At 42.2% G+C, this 25,670-nt stretch overlaps 1 protein-coding gene across 1 annotated transcript; it reads right to left on the bottom strand.

Annotated features, from left to right (window-relative positions):
- Positions 1-7,201: 7,201 nt before the first annotated feature.
- On the bottom strand, positions 7,202-24,104 carry bod1l1 (biorientation of chromosomes in cell division 1-like 1). Its single transcript, XM_080465054.1, has 30 exons — positions 23,877-24,104; positions 22,830-22,954; positions 22,538-22,743; positions 21,508-21,999; positions 21,095-21,241; positions 20,796-20,953; positions 20,158-20,254; positions 19,374-19,500; positions 19,232-19,292; positions 17,458-19,141; positions 16,285-16,355; positions 16,110-16,212; positions 15,912-16,016; positions 15,292-15,335; positions 15,160-15,211; positions 14,949-15,007; positions 14,793-14,850; positions 14,318-14,376; positions 14,142-14,217; positions 14,014-14,051; positions 13,488-13,656; positions 12,755-12,840; positions 12,543-12,666; positions 11,874-11,926; positions 11,720-11,777; positions 11,589-11,623; positions 10,367-11,180; positions 9,842-9,974; positions 9,021-9,086; positions 7,202-8,051 (listed from the first exon to the last, which is right to left on the bottom strand). The coding sequence occupies exons 1-30, from the start codon at positions 23,991-23,993 to the stop codon at positions 7,934-7,936; spliced, it is 5,535 nt and encodes a 1,844-aa protein (XP_080321180.1). The 5' UTR covers positions 23,994-24,104; the 3' UTR covers positions 7,202-7,933.
- Positions 24,105-25,670: the final 1,566 nt, after the last annotated feature.

The raw sequence follows: 25,670 nt of genomic DNA, 5'->3' as shown, positions 1-25,670 counted from the left end.
ATATAAATATATCTATATTTTCTTAAAATCTGTAATGCCTGGTTTGTTTTGTGATTCTTTCCCAGAGGTTTGTTCTTTTATTTTTCTTGACCCACACAAATCCAGTATGTTTTTAAAGTCGACGTCCACGTCCCCCCTGCTTCTGTTTGAAAACACTTTCTCGACATAATGAATAAGTTTCAAGACGCGCCGAAGTGTCACACAGTTGGAGGTGTGTTAGGTCGGTGCTGCTCTCTCTGTTCCCTGCACACGTTATACCATCTAGTGGCCGCGGAACAAACCTCCTCTGGAGGCAGAGGATCTCCGGGAGGAGGACACAGGGTCACACTCAGGGTCTGTCTTTAACAGTTGGACTGGAGGTGGAGAATTTAGATCAGTAAAACGCTCCTGTGGTGATCACCCAGGGCTCTGGGGAGTTGTGGAACAGGGACGTTCACCTCTGATCAACATGTAATGAAATAATGAATTGTTTATTTCGCTTAAAGTTACAGTGCAAAAATTAGATCTTGTGCATTCAGTTCATAGTGCTTAAACGTCCCGCACGTATTTGTGTTTGGTTTTTTTTTTGTTTTTTTTACAATTTCTGGAGCCGAAATGTGTCCAGGCTGAAGCTAAGGCTTATTTTTGTCTATCCCTGAAAAATCCATAAAGTTTCCCAGGACACCAGTGATACAAGAGAAAAATAAAATAAATAAAAAATTGTAGGAGTAATTGTAATGGATAATGTAAAGATGTGTGAGACTTGGAGCTAATTTAATGTAAAGAGTTCAATGAATGGCTGTAAACTAAGATTATTGAAGCAAAGTTCACACAGTGATTGAGGATTCAGTCAGTAAGTGTGTGTGTGTGTGTGTGTGTGTGTGTGTGTGTGTGTGTGTGTGTGTGTGTGTGTGTGTGTGTGTGTGTGTGTGTGTGTGTGTGTGTGTGTGTGTGTGTGTGTGCCAATGTTTGTCAAACTGGGGAACAGGCAGCAGAGGCAGTACTCCAGCACCCTCTAGAGCTACATGGAGGAAAGTCATCTCTCTCTACATATATATATATATATATATATATATATATATATATATATATATATATATATATGTAGGGTTGTTTTTTGTTTTACAATAAAATAAACTTAAATAGAACAAAAGATATAAAATAAACATGCATAAGAGATGAAATCCCCATTTCAGATAACTTGAATCTTTAATTTCTTTTCGTCTTGATATCACATCCAGCAAATGAAAAATATTAAAACATCAGAATTTGGATGTAGAGACAGAACATTTTGAAAAAACATCAAACAGGAGCGACGATAAGAGAAAGCTTGTTGTGAAGCTGCTGCTCGTGGGGTAATCCGTTCACAGTGACTCACCTCCACCGCTGCGTTCAGGTGTTTGGCGGGACATGGAGACGCTCACACAGAATAAACCCACGAGAGAGACACTCACGTTCTAAACTGTTTTCAGCCGCACGTGTTTCCTTTAGAAAACGAGCTGAACTCTTTAACCCGGGTTAACCGTGTCCCGCTGCGCTCGGCGTGTGTGTAAATGGCATTATGTGGCGTTGTCTCTGGCTGAGAGCAGCCTTGAGGATAAACGTCCGCATCGCCGCAAAGCAGCGAAAAAAACACAACTGGAAAAGGAAAAGACGCAAACCACCGACACATCTGGATCCTCTCACAGCTGCTCGTTTCACCCAAGGACGGCACACACACACACACACACACACACACACTCTCCGTTTTAAACTCTCCCGCTGTCGGCCGGCGTGACCTCCCGTGCCTTCGTGACCTTTGTCCTGGCTGGAAAAAAAAAGAAAAGGTAAAATAAACGAGGAGCCGCGACTGTGAACTGCAGTGTGGTTTTTATTCAGAATATATTACGGATTTTAAAGTTCCGATTGAAACGCAGGTGGAACAGGGAAAAATAATTCAAACCACAGTAAAGAAGTTAAGGTTTAAGCTGAGTTTTGATTCAGTTTACTTGAAATGATTCCATTTGAAGCACCTGTCAAGGAAAGGAAATAACAAAACGTAAAAAAGAGAAAATGTAAATACAGATTTTATTAGTTAAAATACTTGGAAACTGAAAACACATACAGGATCTACGATGTGATGATATAAGGGAATACTTTATATCCAATCAAATCACAGATTTTACATTGTTTATCTGCTTAGAATGTATTTAAATAGTATATAAGCTAATGAGGGTCTTAAACTGGGGGAAAAGGTACTTTACAGGTATTTTACTGAACACACTGTGTGTGTTTTTAGAGTACATTCATTGGGATTCTGTTACTGTCACTGATTTCCTATTGAAAATGACCAAATATATGATAATTTTACAGATGAAAGGTTAAAATGACAAACTTATTATCTACATATAGTACAACAGTGTAATTTCTACTTAATTAATGTGGATCTTGGTCAAAAACAAAGTTGTTGTTTTTCTTAGCACAACTGTGAAATGAGATTAAAGTAAAATAGCTTCAAGTGGAAATATAAAGAGTTCTTCTGAAATATACTCAATTACTTAGTACATTGGTTTAGTATTTATTAGAGGGATGTGGATCAGTAAAGGCAGAACATTTTACATTCAACATTGGAATAGGAAACATTTGCCACCAAAATGTAAAAAAAAAAAAAAATGTAATCAGGACATATATTTATATATTTAAAGATCATTTCATGAGTTATTTGTACTTGGTTTAAATTGTTATTCTTTTTGTATTTGATTTCTCTTTATGGTTTTAATTGTGTTATTTATTTTCTGCACAACACTTTGTGGGTTTAAAAGTCTTTTACAAATTAATTTGGATTAGATTGGAAGAACTGAAGAAGATGAGGAAAAAAACTGAACAAAACAAGTTTTTTTCTTCTACAAGAAACAGAGTGAAAAGGGAGAAAATAATCATTTACTTTATGTCTCTAAAGTCTAGTGCCCTCTGCTGGTGAGGAAGACGAACCGCAGCCACACAACAAACATGGAAAGATGAGACCATTCTTGTATAATATATAATAGCTTTGCCGGGAAAAATGTGAATTTTTGTCTTCAATTTCATTTTTTTCGAATGTGCAGTCCTTTAATACCCCCAGACTCTTTCTGAGGTAACACCGGGGTGAAAATCCCACCACCTTTTCCAGTAAAGAAATAAACTTTAATGGCATATTAGGCTATTACCTCCCTCCCTCCCTCCCTCCGCCCTGCAGCCTCCTCTTCTAACTTTAATCTCTTTTTCAACTGAAACCTCGCCGGGAGCAGCTACACGCCGGTTGCCATAGTAACGTCTGTGTTTGCCCCTCCGCGGGGTGTGTTTATGACAGGTCATGGGGCTATTTTTCCTCGGTATGAAAAACAAGTGGAACCCCCCCCCACTCATAGCTGGTAAATTGTGTTCAGATGGAGCAACACATGAGAGGGCGCTGCCAGGAGCCATTTGCAGTAAATGCTCCCAAACGCCCTCTACATTTCTCACCAAATATCAGATACACCCTGACAACACTCTTAATCAACCTCAACAGGGGAAAGTGGAAGAGAAGGAGCAGGGTGGGGGGGGGGGGGGTGAGTGAGGGGGGGTACTGCCAGCTCTTAGTGACCTCAGTTACAACTGAACCCACTTTACCAGAGAGAAGTGATGCTTGCATGCGATGCAGAACAAACCAACTTCACGAAGCCCGCAGGAGCAAACACTTCAGACAAAGTAAAGAGAATGGTGAAGACGAGCAGAGGAGGAGGAGGAGGAGGAAGAAGAAAGCAGGAGATGAAGAACTGAGAATTTTCAAAATTACTATTTGCAGAAGATAGACACACAAATGACAGAAAACGTCATTAAATAACCATGAAGTTTAGAAAACTAAATGAAAAATGAGAAAAAAGAATGAAGAATAAATAACTAAAGATTATTTAATACAGCCCAATGAATATTTTCATATACTGTATTTCAATGCCAGAAGAAGCAGCAGCAGCAGCTCACACTCATTTCTCCTGAATTTACGCCCAAATGAAGCTTTCATGTCACAAGAACCAAAACCACTGTGGAAAACCGGAGTTATGAAAACTTCAAGGACCATTTAGAAATTCTTCTTGAGGTTTTTGTTTGCAGGCGGTGGAGTGATTCACTGCAGCTGCACCGCTGCATTGACAGTCACTCTTTCACCTCACGCATGCACTGGGAGAACATGCAAACTCAAACGGCTGAAGCTGGGAGATCACTGCAGAAAGTTATAAATCTTTATTGACGTCGCGTATTAACAGTAGAGGAGGAAACACCCACACAGTGGCTCACCACTGTGAACAAACAGAGACACCTGGACAGTCAGAATATTCTCATTAATATACATATTAATGAGAAGAACCTGCTACAGAAGTCCAGACTTGCTTCAGATCTGTTGCAGACATCTTCATTGGCAAAATGCATGTTAATGCAGGACATGTAGAAAACTATGTGACTGCTATTAAAATAACAATGCCATCAGGCTTCCAAGTAATTGAATCCTTATATATAGTTAATATATTAAAGGGGTTATATTATCCAGGTTTTCCTTGATTTTCCTCCATTTGGATATCGGATCATAGGAGCTGCATTCAGAATCTGCTGTGTCTGTGTGAGCTGGACTGGCTCCGCCCACACATGCCCATCTTGGGAAGAGGAGGAAATATTTCCTCTCGTGGTGCCATGTGCCAGAGCAGAGCTGCCATAATTGTGGGAGGAGTCAAAGGGAGGGCCCACCTTGATCGGGATTGGCTAAACCCGGTGTGGTACGGTGGTGCAGTGGGTAGCTCTCCTTTCTCCTACAGCCTAAAAACATGTTTGATTTGGTGACTCTGCATGTCCCGTACGTGTGTGAGTGTTCATCCTGTGATGCCCTCCTGACCTTTCTTCACACTCGTCAGCTGGAGATGGACGAACGCCGCCGGCATGCAGCAAAACAATCCACTTTGCTCAGAAGTGACGGCGAGTAAACAAGCTGGAAACGCTTCTGCTCTCTGCTGTGAGTTTGTCGAAGCCGATCCAGAGCTCCACTCAAACCGCTCAGCTATTTCAATCCTGCAGAAGCATGAAAACACTCCACACCCCCACCCTATCCCCCACCCCCCCGCCTCCCCCCTCTGCCTGTCGCTGCTGATTTCTCCCGCTCGGCCGTGAAGCACTTCTGACGTTAAACACCTGTTAACTTTTATGTCTTGTGAGAGGAGCGGCTGAATGGGAGCACATTATATTCAGAGCCGGTCGGCTCGGCCAAATCCCCTGTAGAGGAAAGACCCCCGCCCCCGCCCCCGCCCCCACCACCACCCACACCCCCTCCTCCAGCAGCACTCAGCTCCCATCAACTTGACAGCTGTGTAAAAAAAAAAACTACGGAACCCATTTTCTACTAGTCAAGTGATTCAATAAATGCTTTTTCTGTAATTTATTATCAAGTAATTAACAACAAAGAAAAAAATCTAATAACTAATTAGGTGTTTTTTTTAAAATATATATATAGTTTCCATGTTTATTTTCCAGACAGAAGTTCAAATCTCCATCGAGGGACTGATTTACAGTTTAATGTCTTGTACACTAAAAATAAAAAATAAAAATAGTTGGACCAAATTAAATGAGTTTCTTCAATTGGTAAAATCTAAATAAATGATCGAACTTAATCTACTTCATTAACTTAAGTTAAGGTAATTAAGTTATTTAAGTTGAAGCAAGTTGTACCAATCGAAGCAATTCAGTTAGGTTGGTCCAACTAGGTACTTTGTTTCGGTGTATGATGTCTACTAGTGCCACAAACTGCCACATACAGTAGTTCACTGTGTTTATACCGCGTTCTCTTCTTCCTCCTCTCCTTCTCCTTTTAATGGCAGATTGCAGAAATAAAGTTGCATTACTGCCATCTGCTGGTTCTATCTACATTATTTCCCTCCGCTCGTAGTCCCTGATGATTGTTTCCCTCTCTCTCCTGTCAGAAGCTTTTTCATCCCTGATGACTGTTTCCCATTATTCTTCTTCACTTTTGTTCAACATTAGTTTGCATCCGTGAAATCACACTACCACCATCTGCTGGTCGCAGCTAGTCCATATCATTCCCGCCACTCAAAAGAAAGGAATGAAGGAAAGAAAGAACAAAAGAAAGTAATTTTAAGCAATTTAGCAGCTTTTGTTCGCAATTTAAATTCATTTTTGAGCTTCGCTGCTTCAATTTGAACTTTATTTACAATCAGAATTAGTTCACGCTGCAAGGTTTTTACTCCTCCTGTAAAAAGAGAGCAGCTCCAGAGACGCTCGTTCCTGCGTACGTTCACTCCAGGGTTTACTAAAACTTTTACTTCACACCCTTCCAAAGTAAGAGTAGTTATACGTGTTGTAGAGACACGCCTGCGTTACTTTTTCCATGATATCTTATCAGGCGAGTGCAAATTCATTATTTTTTTGTCAGATAGAGATTTCACCTATTGAATGCAAAACGTTTGTTTTCCAGTTATTTTTACACTGCTAACACATACAGTACCTTCTCAGACGGCTCGAACAATATTGTATCCGCACAACTCTCATTCATGTTTTTTTTCTCTCGTTAAAATAAGAAATTTTGAGATATTTTGCTTGTATTTCAGAGGAGCATTAATAGATACTGAGTTTTAAAATGAAAAAACACATTTAGTCTCATGAAAACATACACGTCTCCTGGTAAATATTCTTGTATAAACTGAAGTGTTAGTCGGAACTTCACCGAGATATTTAAAAAAAAATAAAGTCAGACGAATAAACCAGCTACACCTGCATGATTGATTGTCCTGTGATTGACTGCTTACCTGTCCAGGTGAACCTGCTTTCACTCACTCACACACTCAGCTGCAACCCTGAACTTGATAAAAAAATATTTTCTGTTTGTCTATTAAATCTGGAATATTTGGAGGTTTCACTGAGACGCTCCTGTTTCAGGCAGGTGGTCCTAATGTTGTGGCTCGTGCAGCAGCCTGCCAGGCTTGCAGGACTTCCAGTTGTTGGGCTGGATTGCAGCATCAGGAAATCCCTGAGCGAGGTGCCGGGTTTAGAATCTGAGAAGTGATCTGAAGATTAATCCTAATCTGTGTGTGTGTGTGTGTGTGTGTGTGTGTGTGTGTGTGTGTGTGTGTGTGTGTGTGTGTGTGTGTGTGTGTGTGTGTGTGTGTGTGTGTGTGTGTGTGTGTGTGTGTGTGTGTGTGTGTGTGTGTAGTTCAGTTCAGTTTGAGATACGTTCAATTTGTTTATTGGAAACAGGAAATGGATTAAATACAAATGTAAAAATACATTTTTCAGCGTTACAAAAATAACATTTACAGGACGAAAACCAAAAGTTACGACTGCAGAACATAGAAAAACATGGAGCTGATAGAGCAACGGGACGACTCCTCAGTGAGTATCAGGATTTCTACTTGTGTGTGTGTGTGTGTGTGTGTGTGTGTGTCTGTAAAGTGTGTGTTCACCTCAATATCTGCCAGTGAAGCTGCGACAAACACTCCGGGTTTTGGCGCCCTCTGTAATGACTGGCAGGCTCACTGCTGCACCTTTTAATCTGCAACAAACCGTCTCAGCAACAAACTTCATCGCGGTGAGGAGGACTGTGGCGACGCACATACAAACGTCAGACTATATTTTAACGAGAGCTTTTTTTTGTTCTTCCTTTTTGCTGGTGACTAATACTGAAGTAAAAAAACAAAAAACAACCTTGTGGGTATAAAGAGAAACACGTTCATTCACAGAATGAATTTCTAAACCAAGGCGAGACACCTCGAAGTGGTTCCTGTGTGTCTTAATCTATATGTACGGCCCACAGCTCTGTATTAATGTGTGTCTGCAGCTGATGAGGCTCGACGTGCCGACGGACTCACTGTGGAGAGGAAAAACAACCCTGCCGGGGTATTTATAAAAAAAAAAAAAAAAAAAAAGAAAACACCTTCCAGCGCCGTCGGGAGACCTCAGCGTTTCAGCGTTTGCCCCTCTTGGACGGGGGCTCCTCTGATTTCCTCGTACGCCCAGCAGGGGGGCTGGCCTCACGCTTGCGGCCCCCCTTCGCCGCCGCCGCCGCCTGGCCCCTCGTCCCGCTGCAGGAGGGAAACAAGGAGCAACTATCAGAGTGTTCGTCTCAGTGTCAAGTTCCCATCCAGCCGAGACGCTGTTGCAATAAGTGAAGTGGATTGTGTTTGGCACCTAACAGCAATTTTCTGATAGCTGGCAATTTGAAGTCTCCCCACACAAGAAACGTGTCAACTAAACCCGACAACTTAACGTCTGCGGCAGGAATCGGCAACAACATCACAGAGAGAAGAACAAGGTCGTCTCCGCTGCAGGAAAGCAAGTTGTGTGTCGACAGCAACCTGAGAGAAGGGGCAACCTGGGAGAGGGGCAACTTCAGAGAGGAGGCAACCTGAGAGGGGGGCAATCCCAAAGAGGAGGCAACATGAGAGAGGACATAACCTCAAAGAGGACCCAACCTAAGAGCTGTGGCAACTTCAGAAAGGGGGTAACTTCAGAGTGGGTGCAACCTGAGAGGGCAGGCAACCCGAGAGAGGGGCAATCTCAGGGAGGGGGCAATCTCGAAGAGGAAGCAACCTCAGAGAGGGGGGAACTTCAGAAGAGAAGGCAACTTCAGAAGAGAAGGCAACTGAGCGGGCAACTTCAAAGAGGGGGCAATCTGAAAGAGAAAGCAACTGAGGAGGCAACCTCAGAGAGGGGGCAACCTACCTAAATTTCTATTCTTGCATGAGTTTCAAAGTTGTCTTTGAATAATTTTAACTTCTACTGTGTCGCTTTTTTGTTTTTGGAGATTTTCTTTGGTCAAACACTGACATCTAGTGGTTCCACGTGGTACGTTCCAGTATATTTTACTTATACATAATGTCACTTCTTCATTAAAGTCACTCCAGCAGCTAAAAGTAAGTGTCCCTTAAAGTCTAGAAAAAACAGCTAAATGTGATTATTTTCCGGGCGTCCTGGTACTTCAGTAAAACTTTACAGGTGAATTAGTTATTTAGTAGAAGCGATTCGTTCTGTGGGAAGAGACGGGAACTCACCGCGTGGCCGCTGCTGTCGTCTCGTCTCTGCCGGTGAAGCGACGAGCTCGAGTGGACGGCTTGTTTCTGAACAGGAAACAAACCGCGGTGGCATGAAGTCACTTTTTCTCTATTAAATCTAATTATTTGCTCCATTTTTTTCCCATGAATTTACTCAATTAAATTACATTAGACAACATCTTACATATTTCTATACATTCCTGCAGAATTAACAAAAATTGTGCAGATTTTTATGCATGTTTTATTAAATGAATTTATTTATAATTTATTACAAATATTATTTAAAATTACTTGTACTTTTTTTTATATATATATTTCTCCATATATTTTTTTCTGTTATCTTAAAAAAAAACTTTTAATGGTCAATTATAATTACTCTATCAACCTAAATTATTTATCAAAACTCCTACATATATTTCAATATATATTCATTCTGTTGTGTTGAATAACTGGTAGAAATTGTTGCATATATTTCTTAAAATCAAATTATTTGCTTAATATTCCGACACATTTTTCTCCATTTATGACGCCTGTTTAAAATTAATTGTGCTCATTTTTTACTAATATTTCTCTATGTATTTCCACTATTAAGTAAAAATATTTGTCAAAAGTCTATACATATAAATTAAATTCAACTACTAAAAATAAAATACTTCAAATTCTTAAAAAAAGAAATAAGTGGGGTGTAAATTTATTTCTAATACTGATTTTTGAGGGTTGAATTTGTATTGGAGACAAAATAAAATTATATCTTATGAGTGTAACAGATAATCAAACAAAATAAATATCATGAGAAGAATTCGGCCTCCATCTTGGTTTACCTTTCAGCCTCCAGTCGAGACGCTAACCGTGTCGTCGCTCTGGTTGCAGTTCCTTCCTCCCCGTCCTCCTCATCCTCCTCCTCTTCATCGTTCTGTTCACCGTCTTTCTCCTCTCCTTTTTTGTCCTTTTTGTCTGTGGGAAAGAGAGAACGTTCAAAATCCCGCTGTCGTAATGCCGTTCAGTTCCACATACAAGTACTTAAAGAAAGAAAAAAAAACATGTTAGGAAAAGTATTTTTAACGTATATAACGTGATACTATACTGTTATAATATATTCAACAATACCAAACACACATGAGTCACAGTGTTGATCTGAAAACACTGAAATACTTCACCTCTTCACTTTGCTCCAGTTTATTTGAGTTTCAAGATTAGGGATAGTAATTGCACTTTTGTGCATTAGGTGGCAGAAGTGAGTCAAAGCCATTTATTAGAATTCCTACAGCACAAGTAGAAAACTTCAGCATACAAGAACTGCAAATGTCAACATTTCCTGAAGACGGGAAATTTTAAGCTTTTCTTGCCTTGATCGTCTGAAGCTGCTGCCTTCGATGGCCGTCCTCTCCGAGCAGGTTTCTTTGAAGCCGTCACTTGCTCCTGCTGCTCCTCCTGCTGCTGCTCCTCTTGCTGCTGCTCCTCTTGCTGCTGCTCCTCCTGCTGCTGCTCCTCTTGCTGTTCCTCCTGCTGCTGCTGCTCCTTCAACTGCTCCTCCTGCTGTTCCTCCTGCTTCTGCTCTTCCTGCAGCTGCTCCTCCTGCTGTTCCTCCTGCTTCTGCTCCTCCTGCTGCTGTTCCTCCTTCAGTGGTTTGTCCTGCTGCTGCTCCTTCAACTGTTTGTCCTGCAGCTGCTCCTCCTGCTTCTGCTCCTCCTCCTGCCCACCCTGCAACTGCTCCTTCAGCTGTTCCTCCTGCTGCTCCTCCTCATGCCCATCCTGCAGCTGTTCCTCCTGCTGCTCCTCTTGCTTCTGCTCTTCCTGTTGCTCCTCCTTCAGCTGTTTGTCCTGCAGCTGCACCTCCTGCTTCTGCGCCTCCTGCTGCTGCTCTTCCGGTTGTTCCTCCTCCTGCAGCTGTTCCTCCTGCTGCTCCTCTTGCTTCTGCTCTTCCAGTTGCTCCTCCTTCAGCTGCTCCTCCTGCTTTTGCTCCTCCTCCTCCTGCTTCTGCCCTTCCAGTTGCTCCTCCTTCAGCTGCTCCTCCTGCTTTTGCTCCTCCCCCTCCTGCTTCTGCTCTTCCAGTTGCTCCTCCTTCAGCTGTTCCTCCTGCAGCTGCTCCTCCTGCTTTTGCTCCTCCTCCTCCTGCTTCTGCTCTTCTGGCTGCTCCTCCTCCGGCTGCTGCTCCTCAGTCTGGAGACGTGTGAAGAATTGGAAATGAAGTTCAGAAAATGTGTGGAACCTGTGGCTCTTGAGCGCCCCCTGCAGGGGTTTCCTGAATGACTATTACATGTCATTTGCCTCCTGAATGAGGATTTTCAACAGTTTGTCACCGACACGCTGCCTTTCACTAGTGTGATGAATGCACCGATTGACTATGATTAAATCCAAATATATAAAAAAATGAAAGTCATAATAATAATGAATACCAAAAATAATGTAAAATATAATATTCATAATATTACATTGCATTTGTAGGTCTTTTTTTGCACTAAAATAAAATTAAAAAGAGTTTGAATGCATAATTTTTTTAGCTTCAGAACAGATTAAACTGTTAAATTAAAAAGGTTTAAGGAAAACTGCAGAATCCTGCAAACTTACATCCTCTGGTTTCTCTTTCACATCCTGCAGACCTGCTGGGAATGACAAAGACAAAACAATATTGTCATTGCAATTATTGTTTTCCATTCAATTTCTCTCTCCGTTGTGTTTTCAGATGTTTGTGTTCTGACCGGCGTCTTTTTCCGGCTCGTCACCGTCGTCTCTCACTTCCTCCTGAGCCTGAAGCGCCTGCAGGACAATTCACAGCAGCAAACGGTGAAAACAAACCGAGAGAAAAGAAAAAGACTTTACAATGAAGTCACATATTCATAAAGAAAATCTCACCTCCACAGTTTCTTCTGCGTGCTCTGACCGCTTCCTCTTCACTGCTGGTCCACCTGCAGTTTCATTATAAGAATGTTAAAATATTTTCTATTAATCGGACAGAAAATCGACCGATCTAGGCTTTTCAGGGAATTTAATAAGATACTTGGAAAGAGGAGACAATTCAACATTACAAGTACATTTGTGGGAAAAGTATTCAGGCTTTCAGTCCTGTGTTCGTGGGCTTGTTCATCAAAACTCCATTTTATTTAAGGGAATCTCTTCAACAGCGCCCCCGAGAGGCGGCCGAAATATCGACTTGATTGGATAGAATCAGCCAATCAGAACGATCCTGTGCAAGTCTGTTTTTTTTTTGTGCTTTGGGTATTTTGTGAACAGGATTGAAGCACAAATTTAATTCCATACTCGACCGCCTCAGTGAAGATGCACATGCAGCTCAGCGGGTGTTTCCTCTGCAACAACAGCTTTAACTCTCAGTTACACACACAAAGCCTGTTGGTTCAAATCAAGTAAGACTTAAAGTGTTTTTGAGAAGAAGAAGAACCAAATTATTCACACAAAAGGCAACAACAAAAGGCAGCTCTTCTTTTAAGTTGTTCCAGTTGTTTGCTCCACATCTGGTTAAAAGAAGTTTGCTCTTTCTGATAGAAATAATGGAAACGAGCTCACCGGCGTCAGTCTCGTCTTTCGTGTCGGCGCTTCCAGCAGCTCTGGCCTCCTCTGCTTCAGTCGCACTGATCTCACGTCCACATTCTCCACTTTGCTGCTTCTGCTCACTTTCTTCCTCGGGTCCCTAATAAAAGAATAAAAAAAAAAAACATGACGTGAGCAAAGCGGTTAAATGTTTTAAATTGTTTTAACTGAATGAAAACACATCGTACCTCTTCTTTCTCATCTGGAATCAGTGATGAATTATTAGCCGCACCGACCTCAACTTGACTCTCCTCTTTGTTTGGATTGTCTGAGACTAAAACACAACAACGGTTAGTCTGGAAACATGGACACAGTTTTGAATGGACACCAGTAACTTGGCACACTGAGCAAACACACATTTGTGCTTTTAAATTGTTCAACAATGTGCCGATATAAGTTAAGAAGCAGAAACGTTCAGTATCTTATCAGTTTTTAAAATGTGGGTCATGTTCATTAATGCTACAGCCCATCGGATATAAACTGTTTAACTGATTTATAAACCATTTGTGGTTGTTTGCTTTTTAGAAATAAAGACTATTGTAATGTATAACTTGTTTGGGTTTTATCAATTCTATAAGAAAGACGTTGGGGTTTTCGTACCATCTTTCTATTTACGTACCAACATCGTTTCCCCTCAAGCAAAACACAACTAACTCTGGTTGTTGAGGGCGGAAACTTTTGTGATTAATACATAATAAGAAACCATAAATCAGTGACAACCTTTTCTACCTTCCAAAACGTATCTGGTTTAATCGTAGTTAAATCAAATACATGAAGTGTTTTAAAGCTCTTTGGAGGAGTTGATCCTCCCACATTTTGACAACTGTCTTAAAGACACACGAATAATCGATCTCAATTTAAAAATGTCATCCCGTCGTTGTTAGTTTGTTTTCTTATGAATTTGATTGGAGGTCGTCTCACCAGCAGGAGCCTCTCTTGTTTTCGCTCCCGAACGTCTTCCCCGGCGACTCTGCGTTTCCTCCGTCCTCTCCGGCTCCTTCGGTTGCTCCTTCTCCGCCTCCTCTGCGGTTCTGGATGATCGTCCTCTGCGGGGTGTTTTGATTTCCGCCACCTTCTCCATCTCAGCTTCCTGAAGACATAAATTCGAGGAGCAAATTCGAATGAAAAATAAACCCAAAGACAGTGACATGTGCACATCAACCTCAATATTGCTGTGTGTATTCTGACAGCAGGGACTCCAGCTTCAGCTGCTTCCATTATTTTCCTTCCTCGGAGCTTCTTCAGGTTTGGAGCTGCACTGATGCAAACTCACTCTAATACTCACACGTGTCCATTTTTTTCAGATTGTAAAAACAACTTGAAGGACAAAATGTTCACCTCGTGTTGTTCCCGTCACCTTTTAGTGGCCATAATGTTCAGTTTCAGAAATAGAAAAACAAAATTCACCAGCTTTTTCACTGACAGAGTGAGTGAAGTCTTTATTTACCTCTGCAGAAAGCAGCTCTTTACTTTCCTTTTCATCACCTGTCACAACAAAGACACACAGATTATCACGATTCACTCAGATTATTGGAAACATCTCTGAAAGAGCCGTGGCAGAAAAGTTTGCGTTACCCGTTTCCTTCGCGGCTGAAGCCTCCTGACTGGACAGCTTTCGTTTGCGGCGTCCCCGTCCCTCCGCTCTCTCTTCCTACAAAAACAGGGAACGTGTTGACACGGAGAGGTGCAGACTGTACCCACAAACACACTTTATTTAGGAGCAGATTTTCAGTCAGACTGTTGGAAGGTACTTTTTCTGACAGGTCTGAGCCCTTCTCTTCCTCCTGGCTGTCGGTGCTCGAGACGTTACCTGAAAAGAAATAATACAAGACGAAAAAAATGTGTTGTAAATAGTTTTATTTGACTTTTAAACACCATTTTTACATCATTTTGATTGTCTTCACGATTTAAAATGTTCTATCTAGTTTTCAACTTCATTTTTTACCTTTTTATATTAAACAATCTTTTCATATCTCATGACCCTAACCCTATATTGCAATGATTGTATTACTCTCGCTGTAAAACACTTTGAATTGTACTAAATGCATCAAAAGTGCTTTTTAAACAGATTTTCACAGACTGATATGAGACTGGCTATGAAGATCAGTCTAATTTCTGCTAAGCTGGAATAATCAATTAGACCTCAGCGGGTTGGATTGGATGAAAAACAACAACAAAAAAAACAAAAACAAAGTATGTGTTGAAGCAGGAAATAAGTGAACTCACTGATTTGCTTGATGAGTTTGGACTCGGGTTCCTGCTCGGACACGTCGTCAGTTTCCATCTGACCAAAGTGAGTTGACAGGTTGAAAGATGAGTAACAAGCAGAGACGGACCTGTGGAGAGAACGATGATTTGTGAAGGTGAAAGCTGAACACTTACAGGCTGCGTTCCCTCGGCAGGAACCTCCGGCTCCTCCACTGGCCGAGTCTCAGCTTCGCCTGCTGGTGGAAAGAGGGAAGGGTTGCTCTCCACACTTTTAAGACCACGTGTGAAAATGGAGAACTCTGAACTTCACACTTGCAGCAGAGTTCGCTTGAGTCGGACCAAACGTGACAAGAGTGAACACGGTTCTTGAAACAGGACGGCTCACCGTTATTCACGTCCACGTGGGCCCAGTTCTCCTCAGGGGCTGCCTCCTCTGTCTGTTGGTCCAAGAGAGTTTTGGTGAAATGAAGGAAAACATGAGGCAGTCTGTTACCAAGAAACAAGAATCGTTACTCACCGTGACGCTCATCGTCTTGACGACAGCATCCGGCTCGGTTTGCTCTGAATCACACAGAGTCCCTTATTACATACGTATCCAAGCATTTTGATCATTTATTAAAACACTGATTGGCTTCATTCATCAATTTATCATAATGACAGCCACATCCCTTAATTCCACATCTCTTCCTGTTGCATCACACCTCTTAATAATAAGGTGACAGAATAGAAGAAGTACATGTTGTATGGAAGGACATTTCTGCTTTAAAGCTCTACTAATAACATGAACTGCTTCGCTTCAGCCAGTGGACCTGCCCACTGGCTTTATTTTGAGAATGTGGGGGAAAAAAACAAAAAACAATCTTACAATCAAGCTGGTGGAGCAAAAGCAGGGAGTTCATTTTCAACAAGTATCTAGTAAGTCACATTTAGTGTAAAAACTTTTCTAATATTACAGTTAAATCTGTGCATGTGGCAACATCACGGTGTAACTTTCCACAACAATCCAGTAAGAATTTCTGCGTACAGGGTTTCTGGGCAGTAAATAGAGAAAATTGTTTGATTTTACGTCAGCAGGTCCAACATGAGGGAATGAAAGTGGAGGAAATCAATAGTCGTGTGCCTAATATCTCTCGTTACCTTGTTCAGTGGAGATTTCTGAAACTTGTTCAGCGGAGTCAGAACCTGAAGTCACGGTGCTTTCCCCCACCGAGCTCCCTCCCATCTCTGCTTCAGTCTGCACAGCTTCTCCAGCGGGAAAATGAAAAAGTAGAAGTGAGGTTGACGTACAACAGAAACACAAAGAGGATTTAAATGGAAAATGATCCATTAAAATACCTTCTTTCACAGCGGGTGCAGACTCTCTCTCCTCCGGTTGCGTTTCAGAAACAGCTTCAGCTTCATTATTCAAGGGAGTCTGACCTGAGGCAGAGTCTTCCTCCTGTGATGAAGACATCTGTTTTAGTGGCATTTTGTTCCTTAAACCTTTTCAACAGAAGTGAAACGTTTGTACCTGTAGAGCCGGCACCTCAACGTTCCCAACTTCTGATGTACTCTGTATTTCCTCAGAGTTCTCAGAGTGACCTGTAAACAAGAGCGTATTGAACTTTTTAATAATGAACAATTGTGACTTAAAAGGTAAGAGTTTGTAATACGATTTCAATCTTCAAACGTCCATTCGTCAGTTTTAAATTAAGTCCAGTTGTTCAACATTTTTAATTCTCCGACTCTAAAGTTGTCAAAGAAAACCATAAAAAGACGAGATGTTTTGCTGCCTTTTGAAGGAGGGAACTGTGAGACCACCATAGAAGAAAACATGAAGGACGGAGGAGCGGGTGGCGTTCGCTGTTGTCACTATCCTGACGGAGGAGCAGCAGCAGATTTAGTTGGAAAAGCCAAAACAAGCTCAGCAGCTCCGGTAACAGAAACACAGTCCTGCAGTCCTCCAGCTGCTGAGTTGTTGGCTGGCAAGCGTCCGTCAGGGCTCTGTTGTGTTGCATCTTTTTCAGATGAACAATAATAAGCAGGAAGCCTAAAGTGTATGTAACTTTCCATTTGTCGCCTCCTAATTTATTTCACTGTATAAATTACAGTGAAACACTATATAGGGTTTGATTTCTGATTGGCTGGTTGGAGCAACACACTTTTTAAAAAGTGAAACAAGCCAGGGAGAGAGAGGACAGACTGTCTTCACTTCTGGGGCGTCACTCCAGGTATGAGGACGATCAGTACTGCTGGAGAACCTTTAGAAAAGTCATTTTTGAATAATGTGACCCCTTTAAGAGGAGATGAAAATAAATAACCTTGCTCCATCTGTTTTTTTTTATGTTGTGTCCCGTTTTCCCACTTTGAGCCAAGCTTGTAGCAGCCCGGAAAGAGATGTTAAGCCAGTATTATCTGCTTTAAACGCTCTGGAAGCTGGTTTCAAAATTGAGTGATTTCACTCTTCAGACTGCTGCGATTGAAAAAAAAAAAAAAACCTAATTAGATGCACCATGTCAATGTGGACGTGGCCTTGATCAGTCCTCAGCAGAAGAAAAATGTCAGTAATCACACAAGATGATGACGGTAACTGAAAAAAACCCTCAGAAATTCAAGATCTCGAATCACTACAGCGACCTACTGCACAAAAGTGGATTTGATCAAGCTCTACACATTACAGCTTTAAGGATTCATTCCCACTAACCTGCCGAGTGGGTTTTCCCTTCCGCAGCGTGCGGAGGTGTAGGTGGTGACGGCGCAGCAGCCGCCTGCAACTCGTCAGGAGGGAGCAGCCCCTCCGCCACCGGCTCCTCCGTCATGGTCTGGCCGAGGAGGCTGGAGGACACGGTGCTGTCGGGGTCCATAGAGAGCAGCGTCAGGGCCGCCTCCTTCATCTTCATGTCGGCGTCCTGAAGCTCCATCTCGGGAGTCCGGTCTTCTGCGAGGCCCCCGGCGGGCAGCCTGGCCTGCGCCGACGCACAGACGTCCATGAGGCTCAGTAGGGCGTCGGCCTCGGCCGGCAGCTCGCCGAATCGCGCCTCCGCCTCTGCCTCCCCCTCCCCCTCCGGCGGCTCCGGGGTGATGTCGCTCAGGGCGTCGCAGGTGTCGTCTGAGAAGGAGGAGGTGACGGTGGCGGTGACGGGGTCGGAGTCTGTGCTCGCGTCCTGGACGAGAGCCTTTTTCCTGGGCGGCTCGTCCGTCTCCTGGCTCGGAGGAGGAACTGAAGGCTTCGGACTTTTAACAGCCTTTTCCACTTTGTCCTCTCTTGGTGCTTTTTTCACTTCCTGGGTATCGTCTTTGTTCTCTGAAGCTTTGTCCTTCTTCTCCACTTTCCTCTTCGTTCCTTTCACATCTGACTTGTCATGTGAATTCTCCTCTGAGGTTTTGTTTTGTTCTTTTTTCTTCTCCTTTGGAGCTTCAGCTTTGCCGAGACTTGCTCCTCCGGCACTTCTGACTTCTGGACTCTGAACTTTCTTTTCAGTTTTTGGCAACAGCAGAATCTTAGTTTCTTCTTTTGATTTGGATTTGGATTTGTCTGATATTTTTCCCTTTTCTGACACTTTCACCTTTTTCTGGTCTTTCTCTGGTTCGGAGCTCGACTTGTTTGACTTTTCTTGATCTGCTTTAACCTTTTCCTTCTCACCGTCCTTCTCCGTTTTAGGCTTGACTTTGTCTGCGGGCCTTTCCTCACCGTGGCTCTTCGACCTTTTCAGGGCTTCTTTGGAGTGTTTGTCCTTCCTCTTGCTACTGTCGGAGCCGGGCTCCACGTCGGACCGATCCTCGGAGCAGCCGGTAGAGTCTGGCTGAAGCAGCGGCTTGAAGTCACCTTTAACTGAGCTTTTCTCACATTTTCCCTTTTCCTTGATCTTATCTTTCTCCTTATTTTTGACGCCCTCCAAAGCTGCAGCCTTCGTCTTCTTGACGTCTCTAAGATTTCCCTCTTCTGTGCTTCCTGCCACCTTCTTCTCACTCCTGATCTTTGGCTTCTTCTCGCCTTTCTCATCAGAGCTCACTTTACCTGCCGGGCCTTCTCTCTGCTGCAGATCGTCCGTCTGATGTTCGGATCTTTTCTCCTGCTTCAGTTTGAGCTTGGCCCGTTCATCGGACAGGCTGCGCTCTTTGTCCTTCCGTTCCTTGGGATGGAACTCTTTGCGGGACAGCCGATCGAACTTCCCTACGCTGCGTTGTTTGAGGGCCTCCTGGGAGCCTTGCTCCAGCTCCAGGATGAAGGAGTGCGTCCGATTTTTGTCGGGGAGCTTCTTTGCGTCGCTGGAATCTTCTGAGAAGCTGCCGCTCATCCTTCTGTGTCTGTCATCAAAAGAGGCCGAATCGGACTGAGTTCTGATCGCTTTAGGTTGCGGGTTCTTTGACGAAGCAGGTTTTGATTCCTTATAGCGAATGGAACAGATAAACATGACCAATTAAAACCACAACGTACTATTGAAAACTTTGTTGCTTCCATGAGAGCTTTCACGTACAGATTTCTTGGGTGCGTCTCCCGTTTCTCCTTTCTTCTTGCCTGGAGCATCTCCCTCTTTCCTGAAAGGTCAAATTCACACACATTCAGAAAACATAAGAGTGAAAAAGTGAGACGAGCCTCTGTGAGTGTTGATGGCACACCTGGAGTCTAGTTTTCTCTTCCTGCTGAGAGCCACCTTCTTCTCCAGGACCTTCCTCTCTTTGCGAGCCTCTTTGGCTCTGGGACCCTCCTGCCCGCCGGCGTCGCCACCCTTTTGTTTTTTGTTATCTGTGTAAGACACCAGGCTCCATCAATGAATAGCATTTCAGTGTTGAAAGGAAATTTGTCTTTATAGAGTTTATTCCCCTGCAGTGGCAAAGATTTCTCCATAACCGTTATTTTTACCCTCAATATTGACTGGAAGGCTTACGCTTGTCTCTTCTTCTGACATGTCACAGAACACTGTAATTTTGTCCGTCTCAACCATACCTCTAGTTGTGGCTTAAAACGCATCGTCTTATGACGTATAACAAGAAGTGGGCTCGCAAACAGCCTGATATCATCTTCAACTTCGCGACTGCTGCTACCACCTACAGCTACTAACAACCAATAGAGATACATCAAAAAATCATATATCAAATTAATAGGATATAAAGTTGTAGGAAGAAAGTGGGGGGACTTGAGAAGGGCACCAAAGTGAGCCTGCAAGTCGTGATTGAGGGCAAAGAAAAAAAATCCAAAGTCACAGAAAAGTCTTGGACAGTGAAGGAAATAAAAAAAAATGAGTGAGGTTAACCTGAGGTAGAAACACTTTCAGGTCCCTGTAGGTGTTTGGGAACGCACCACTTGCATGTATAACAGCCCCATATAGGTGCAATTATATACAAAACAACAAAAAAGCCAAAATTAAGCACAAAAAACTGACGGGCAGAAAGCAGAACCAACCTTGTTCCTCCAGCTGTGCTGCTCTCTGTTTACGTTTCTCCTCCATTCGCTCTCGGTTCTGTTGTCTCTTGAGGAGTCTCTCCTCTTTGTCCTTTGCCTTTTAAAACAGTTAAAAAAAATCCTTTTTGTTTTACAGTAATATTTGGAACACCCCAGGATCACAGTCAATTTACCTCTAAGCGGTCGACAGTTCTCGCTTTTACATCACTGATAGCAAGAAGTTTTGCTGCATTAGAAGTCTGTTGTTTTTCATTCGAGTAGAAAAGATAAGAGGAGTTCAAGGGTAATTCCGAGATGTTTTTTTGAAAAATGGCAACTTTCCTGACATATTTTACATCTTTGCAGACAAAAACTGGTACTTTTTCTTTTTTTAACCATCCCTCCAATATTTTCTATTTTCCAGTCATTCATTTATTTTTTCGTATTTATTGATTGAATTGAATTCATTTTTTTTAAATATATGAAGGGTCGGAGTATCTATATATTTTTTCTCAGTGTCGGATGAAAATATGAACACTGATCCGTTGTAAAACTTGTACAATTCAATAAAGAAATTAACCAGAAAATAAATCCTAAGAAAGACACACAGCTTCATCTCAGTGACTTCCACCACTCCCGACAGGCGGACGTGTACTGACCGCAGACCGGCGGCGTTCCTCCACAGTGACTTCATCGTCAGAGTCGCTGTAGTAACGAGAGTAGAGGAACGGTTTGTGGACGTAGGCCTTGCGGCGAGGTTTGCACTCTTTGTCCTCGTCTCCCGTTTCTCCACCGGCGAGTTTCTTGTCATCTTGATCTGGAGCGATGAAAACAGGCACAATTTTGACAGGTCTGTGAGCGTTTTCTTTTAAGATTACTTGTCATTTACGCTTAGGTTCCGTTTCCACAACATTTTTCAAGTGGGAAAAAACACAAAAGCAAATGGCTCATAGAGCACCTGGCGGCAGCTCGCCCTCTTCAGAGGAGTCCGTCAGCAGCTCCTCGTCTTCGCTCTCCTCCCCGAACGACGACAGGTCGCTGGTGTGGACGGAGCTCACCGTGATGTCGCTCAGACCCTCCAAGTCGGAGTCCTCCAGAGAATATTCTGCAGGACAGAGAGAAGACGGGCCTGAAATCCTTCTTTTGCAAGTACTCTGGGGTTAAAACGCAACAAAATGCTTCCATGCATTTATGTGTGCTCTGCAATGGTGCTTAATCAAACTAGTCTGTCGAGAGAAGTTGAGGTAACAAAGATACAAATGTTGCCATGGATACACACGTGTCATTGATTTGGCTCTAGACACGATCAACGGAAACTTTAAATGAACCAATCACAACATGCTTCAAGGACACACACTCTCTCTCACACACCTTCTTTGATCCTGTCCCGAGCCTTCTGCTTGGCCTGGCAGCTGGATTTGAGAGAATCTTCCTCCGGTTTCTCCTCTGAAGGTTTCCCGCCCATTTTGCTTGCATGTTTTTCTCTCTCCTCTTCTGACTGCTGCTGAATTCGGGTCTCCTCCTCTTCCATTTTCACCTCCTCTGTCAGCTCCTCTCCCTCCAGCTCCATGTCTTCCTGCGCCTCCTCCATCTTTGCCTCCATCATCTGCACTTCTGCTGCCGGCGTTGCGTCCTGGGTGTCCTGGTGTTGCTTGTCTTCACCCTGACTGCCTCCTTCTTCCATGACACTCTCGTCCTGCTCGCTCTCCTCCATCAGCTGCGCGGATTCCTCCAGCGCGTGGCCCCTGCTGCGGGTCTTTTCCAGGGCCGAGCTGGCCCTGACACTGGCCTCCTGGTTGAGAGACGTGATCGTGTCCAGGATGGACAGGGCGTTGCTGGAGGCAGCTGGCGTCGATGAGGAGGCTGTGAAGAAAGAAGCGAGTCATTCAACTTTCATTTAGCCACATAATATTATATCAAAAAATAATAATATCAAATTAAATTCTTAAAATAATAAATGAATGAATGAATGAATGAATGAATGAATGAATGAATGAATGAATGAATGAATAAATAAATAAATAAATAAATAAATAAATAAATAAAAAAAACTAGAATAATAATTAAAGAAATTATAAAAAATATCAAATTAAATTCTTAAAAATAATATCAACATAATAGTATATTAACAAAAATGTATCCAATGGAAATGTATTTTCCAAAGATCCAACCCAAACTGTGAAACAGCCATACATTTATATATATTTCACAGCAACTGAAATAATTCAAACCTTTTTATTTTTCTTTATTCTTAATAAATTTAGCTTATAGTTCATGAAAATCTTCTTTTTAAAATACAGAATAAATAAATGAACTAACAAAACTGCCACCACTTTAAGGAAAATCGTCTTTCATTAGATGCAGCAGTATTTCATGTTCATCGATGTAAAAAGATGCGTACGTTGCTCAGGAAAGCTGCAGTCCGGGGTGGCCTCTGGCGGAGGAGGAGGAGGAGGAGGAAAGGGTGGCGCTGGCTCCTCGGAGCAGCTGCCCGGGGACAGGAACTCCCGGACCACCTGCTCCACCTGCGGCCTGAAGATGTGGTTGACTTTGGGATCGACCACCTGAGCCACAATCCGGTCCACTCCCTGCTCCAGCATCCCTGATCTAAGACACACACACAGCATGCCGTTAGCGCCTGGACGTCCACGTGCAGGCGAGAGCAAGAGGAGGTGATGGAGCGTCATACTCACTGCAGGACGAGCTGCCGGATGTTGTTTCGCAGCTGGTTTTTGTTCAGATGAGGGCTCCATGTGTGATTGGACAGGTGGTTGGAGACAAAGTTGTCCACTCGCTGTTTCAGGTTCAAGTAAGCCGGCTGCAAAAGAGGCTTCACGTTTATATGATGAACACTGCAACACACTACATCCCCCGCAACTGGGGATCACTGAGAAGAAGTCATTTTTCTGAGGTGAGGGTTTTTATTTTAACTGCAGGGATGTTTCCAGTCAGAGTGAGGTAAAACCTTCTTCTATGGTTTTAAACAAGAGTGTCGAGGTTAAAACTCAATCCCTCAATATTTAACATTTCCTATTGGACGCCATCCGCAAAGATCACAGTTTGACAACAACACTCTAAAGTAATGTGAAATATACTTATGAAAGCATAACATCTATTGAAAAAAACACAATTTGGAAGAAATGACCGAAATACTGTTGTATTGAGATATTTTTATTTTATATATATATATATATATATATATATATATATATATATATATATATTTGAGGCTTTTCAAAGGCAAAAAAGTAAAGATACGCAAAGACTTGCCATTTGTGGCAACAATAATTGCATCCTTACGATTTGAGGGCTAAAATCGGGCCAATTGTTTGAACTACAGATGTTATAGTATATTTATAATCACTTGCATGACACAAAGTGCATCAGGTGCAAACCTGGTTATAACGACATAGCCTCTCTGTGCAGAGGTTAAATTGTTTTCTGTGCATGAGTAGCTTTTAATCTCTTTTTATATATATATAAAAAAAAAAAAAACTATTGCATAAAGTACTGTCAAAATACAGTATATAAACGTGTATTGAGAAAATTGCCTTGTCGCCATGTTTTATTTAATTATTGTTAAGCTGTAGTGATTTTCTTCTGATTTCCAAAAAGTGGCAGGACAAATAAGAACACAATGAGGATGTTTTGTTTTATTGTTTTTTTTTTTTTTAACACAGTTAAACCCTCATAAGCGGCAGTAATTGTTATTAAAGGCGCTCCGAGCCGCCGGCCGGTACCTTGGTATCGACGTCTGCCAGACAGTCTCTCCTGAACTGGTCGAAAAGCCCCTGAGTCTTCAGGTGGTTCACGATCATCGACACCAGCTGCGGGTCTCCGGGAGCCAAACCCGCCATCACCTCGGCTCAGAAGCGACGACAGAAGCTGCTCATAGGAAGGAAAACCTCCGAGCTGAACGCCGATGCTCTGTTGTGGTCTGACTGGAGAGGCGGGAACGACCCGGAAGAAGATGTGAGCAGCAACCGGAAGCTCTTGAGAAGAGACTGTCCGTATCAAAATAAGAGTGTGGAAATCTGGACACATTCATATGTAAAAAGAAATTTCATTATCAATCTTATTTCCATATAATTTAAATACGACCTAATGGCTTGAGTGGTAATAATAATAATAATAATAATAATAATAATAATAATAATAATAATAATAATAATAATAATAATAATAATAATACTTGCAGGCCAGTTTTGGCCCACAGTCTTATATTACACACCCCTGTTATATACAAAGAAGCAAACAAAAGCCAGAAATGTAAAAATGAATCAACGAATGTACAATCAAAAGGATTATTTACAATTAGAAATCTAAATGTGAAAGAGAGGTTTCAAAAGCAGTCTTTTGTTTTGCCCTTGTGCCGAAGATTCTCTGGATTTAATGTCAAATAACAAAACTTCAATACTAAAGTGCTTTTTTAATAAATTCTTAATACAAAACCATCGATAATGACATACAGCCATCCGTCCATCTTCTATACTGCTTAATCTTGTTCAGGGTCATAGGGCAAAACACAATGAACAAAGTACATAACTTGGAGTTTTGTTTACTTAAATTTTACAAAGTAAAGACATGGTGTGGATCCTGAATTCAGACAAGTAGACTTAATTACAAAAGGAATTATTGAATCAAATTAAAGTAGAAAATCTGTTTTATTATTCCACCATGAGAGGAAAAACAATGTACATGTAAACAGTTCTTTCATTAAACATAAAGCACATACAATTTTTATTTTTCTAGCATTTTAACCATGCTCGTTACCTGGGATCATTCTTTTAGAGAGGTAAGTGGATTAAGCAACAAACCTCGACCTCATGCTTTTCTGTTATGTGAAGTCGTCGTGTGTAAATTGGGTTCTTGTTGGTTATTCCCAATAGAGCCTAAGTCCATAAGACACAGATATTATACTGGCTAACAGTATCTAAACGTGGTGTCAGACGACGTTACTGTGCAGTTGTTTTTTTATCAATAATGAGTTTAAATAACTAATAAAAAAAACTTTCTGGCAGCGGTGGGATTCGAACCCACGCCCCCGAAGAGACTGGAGCCTTAATCCAGCGCCTTAGACCGCTCGGCCACGCTACCATATGCAGTCACGTTGAACACGTAAGTATTAGTATCTTGACCAACATATACGTAGGTCTCACGTAATATTACTATGCCAGCTTATTGGTTGCAGGATTTAGACCGCTCCCTACAATAGCGTAGGCGCTAACTGCTAACTTTATTTAGCTGTGCCATATTTTCCATCAATATGATTAAAAAAAAAAGACCTTACTGATCAGACAGTTAAACCGAAAAGTACAGTCTGTATGGGGGTATTATTGTAGCAAAACTATTTGTCTATGCGTATGGAGAGTTGTCTGTCTCTCAATCTGTCTGTCTAACGTTAGATGTGTCTGTCTGTACCACTTCTTCGTCTTCTTCTTTTTCTTTTTGGTTTTCCGGCAGTTTGCATCCATGTTTGTTGCATTACCGCCATCTGCTGGTTCTACCTCTCTATGTCTTTAGGAACATGCTTA

The sequence above is a fragment of the Lipophrys pholis genome (genome assembly GCF_963383615.2).
Source record: "Lipophrys pholis genome assembly, chromosome: 6".
Lineage (NCBI taxonomy): Eukaryota > Metazoa > Chordata > Actinopteri > Blenniiformes > Blenniidae > Lipophrys > Lipophrys pholis.
This window is presented reverse-complemented; position numbering and strand designations above follow the sequence as displayed.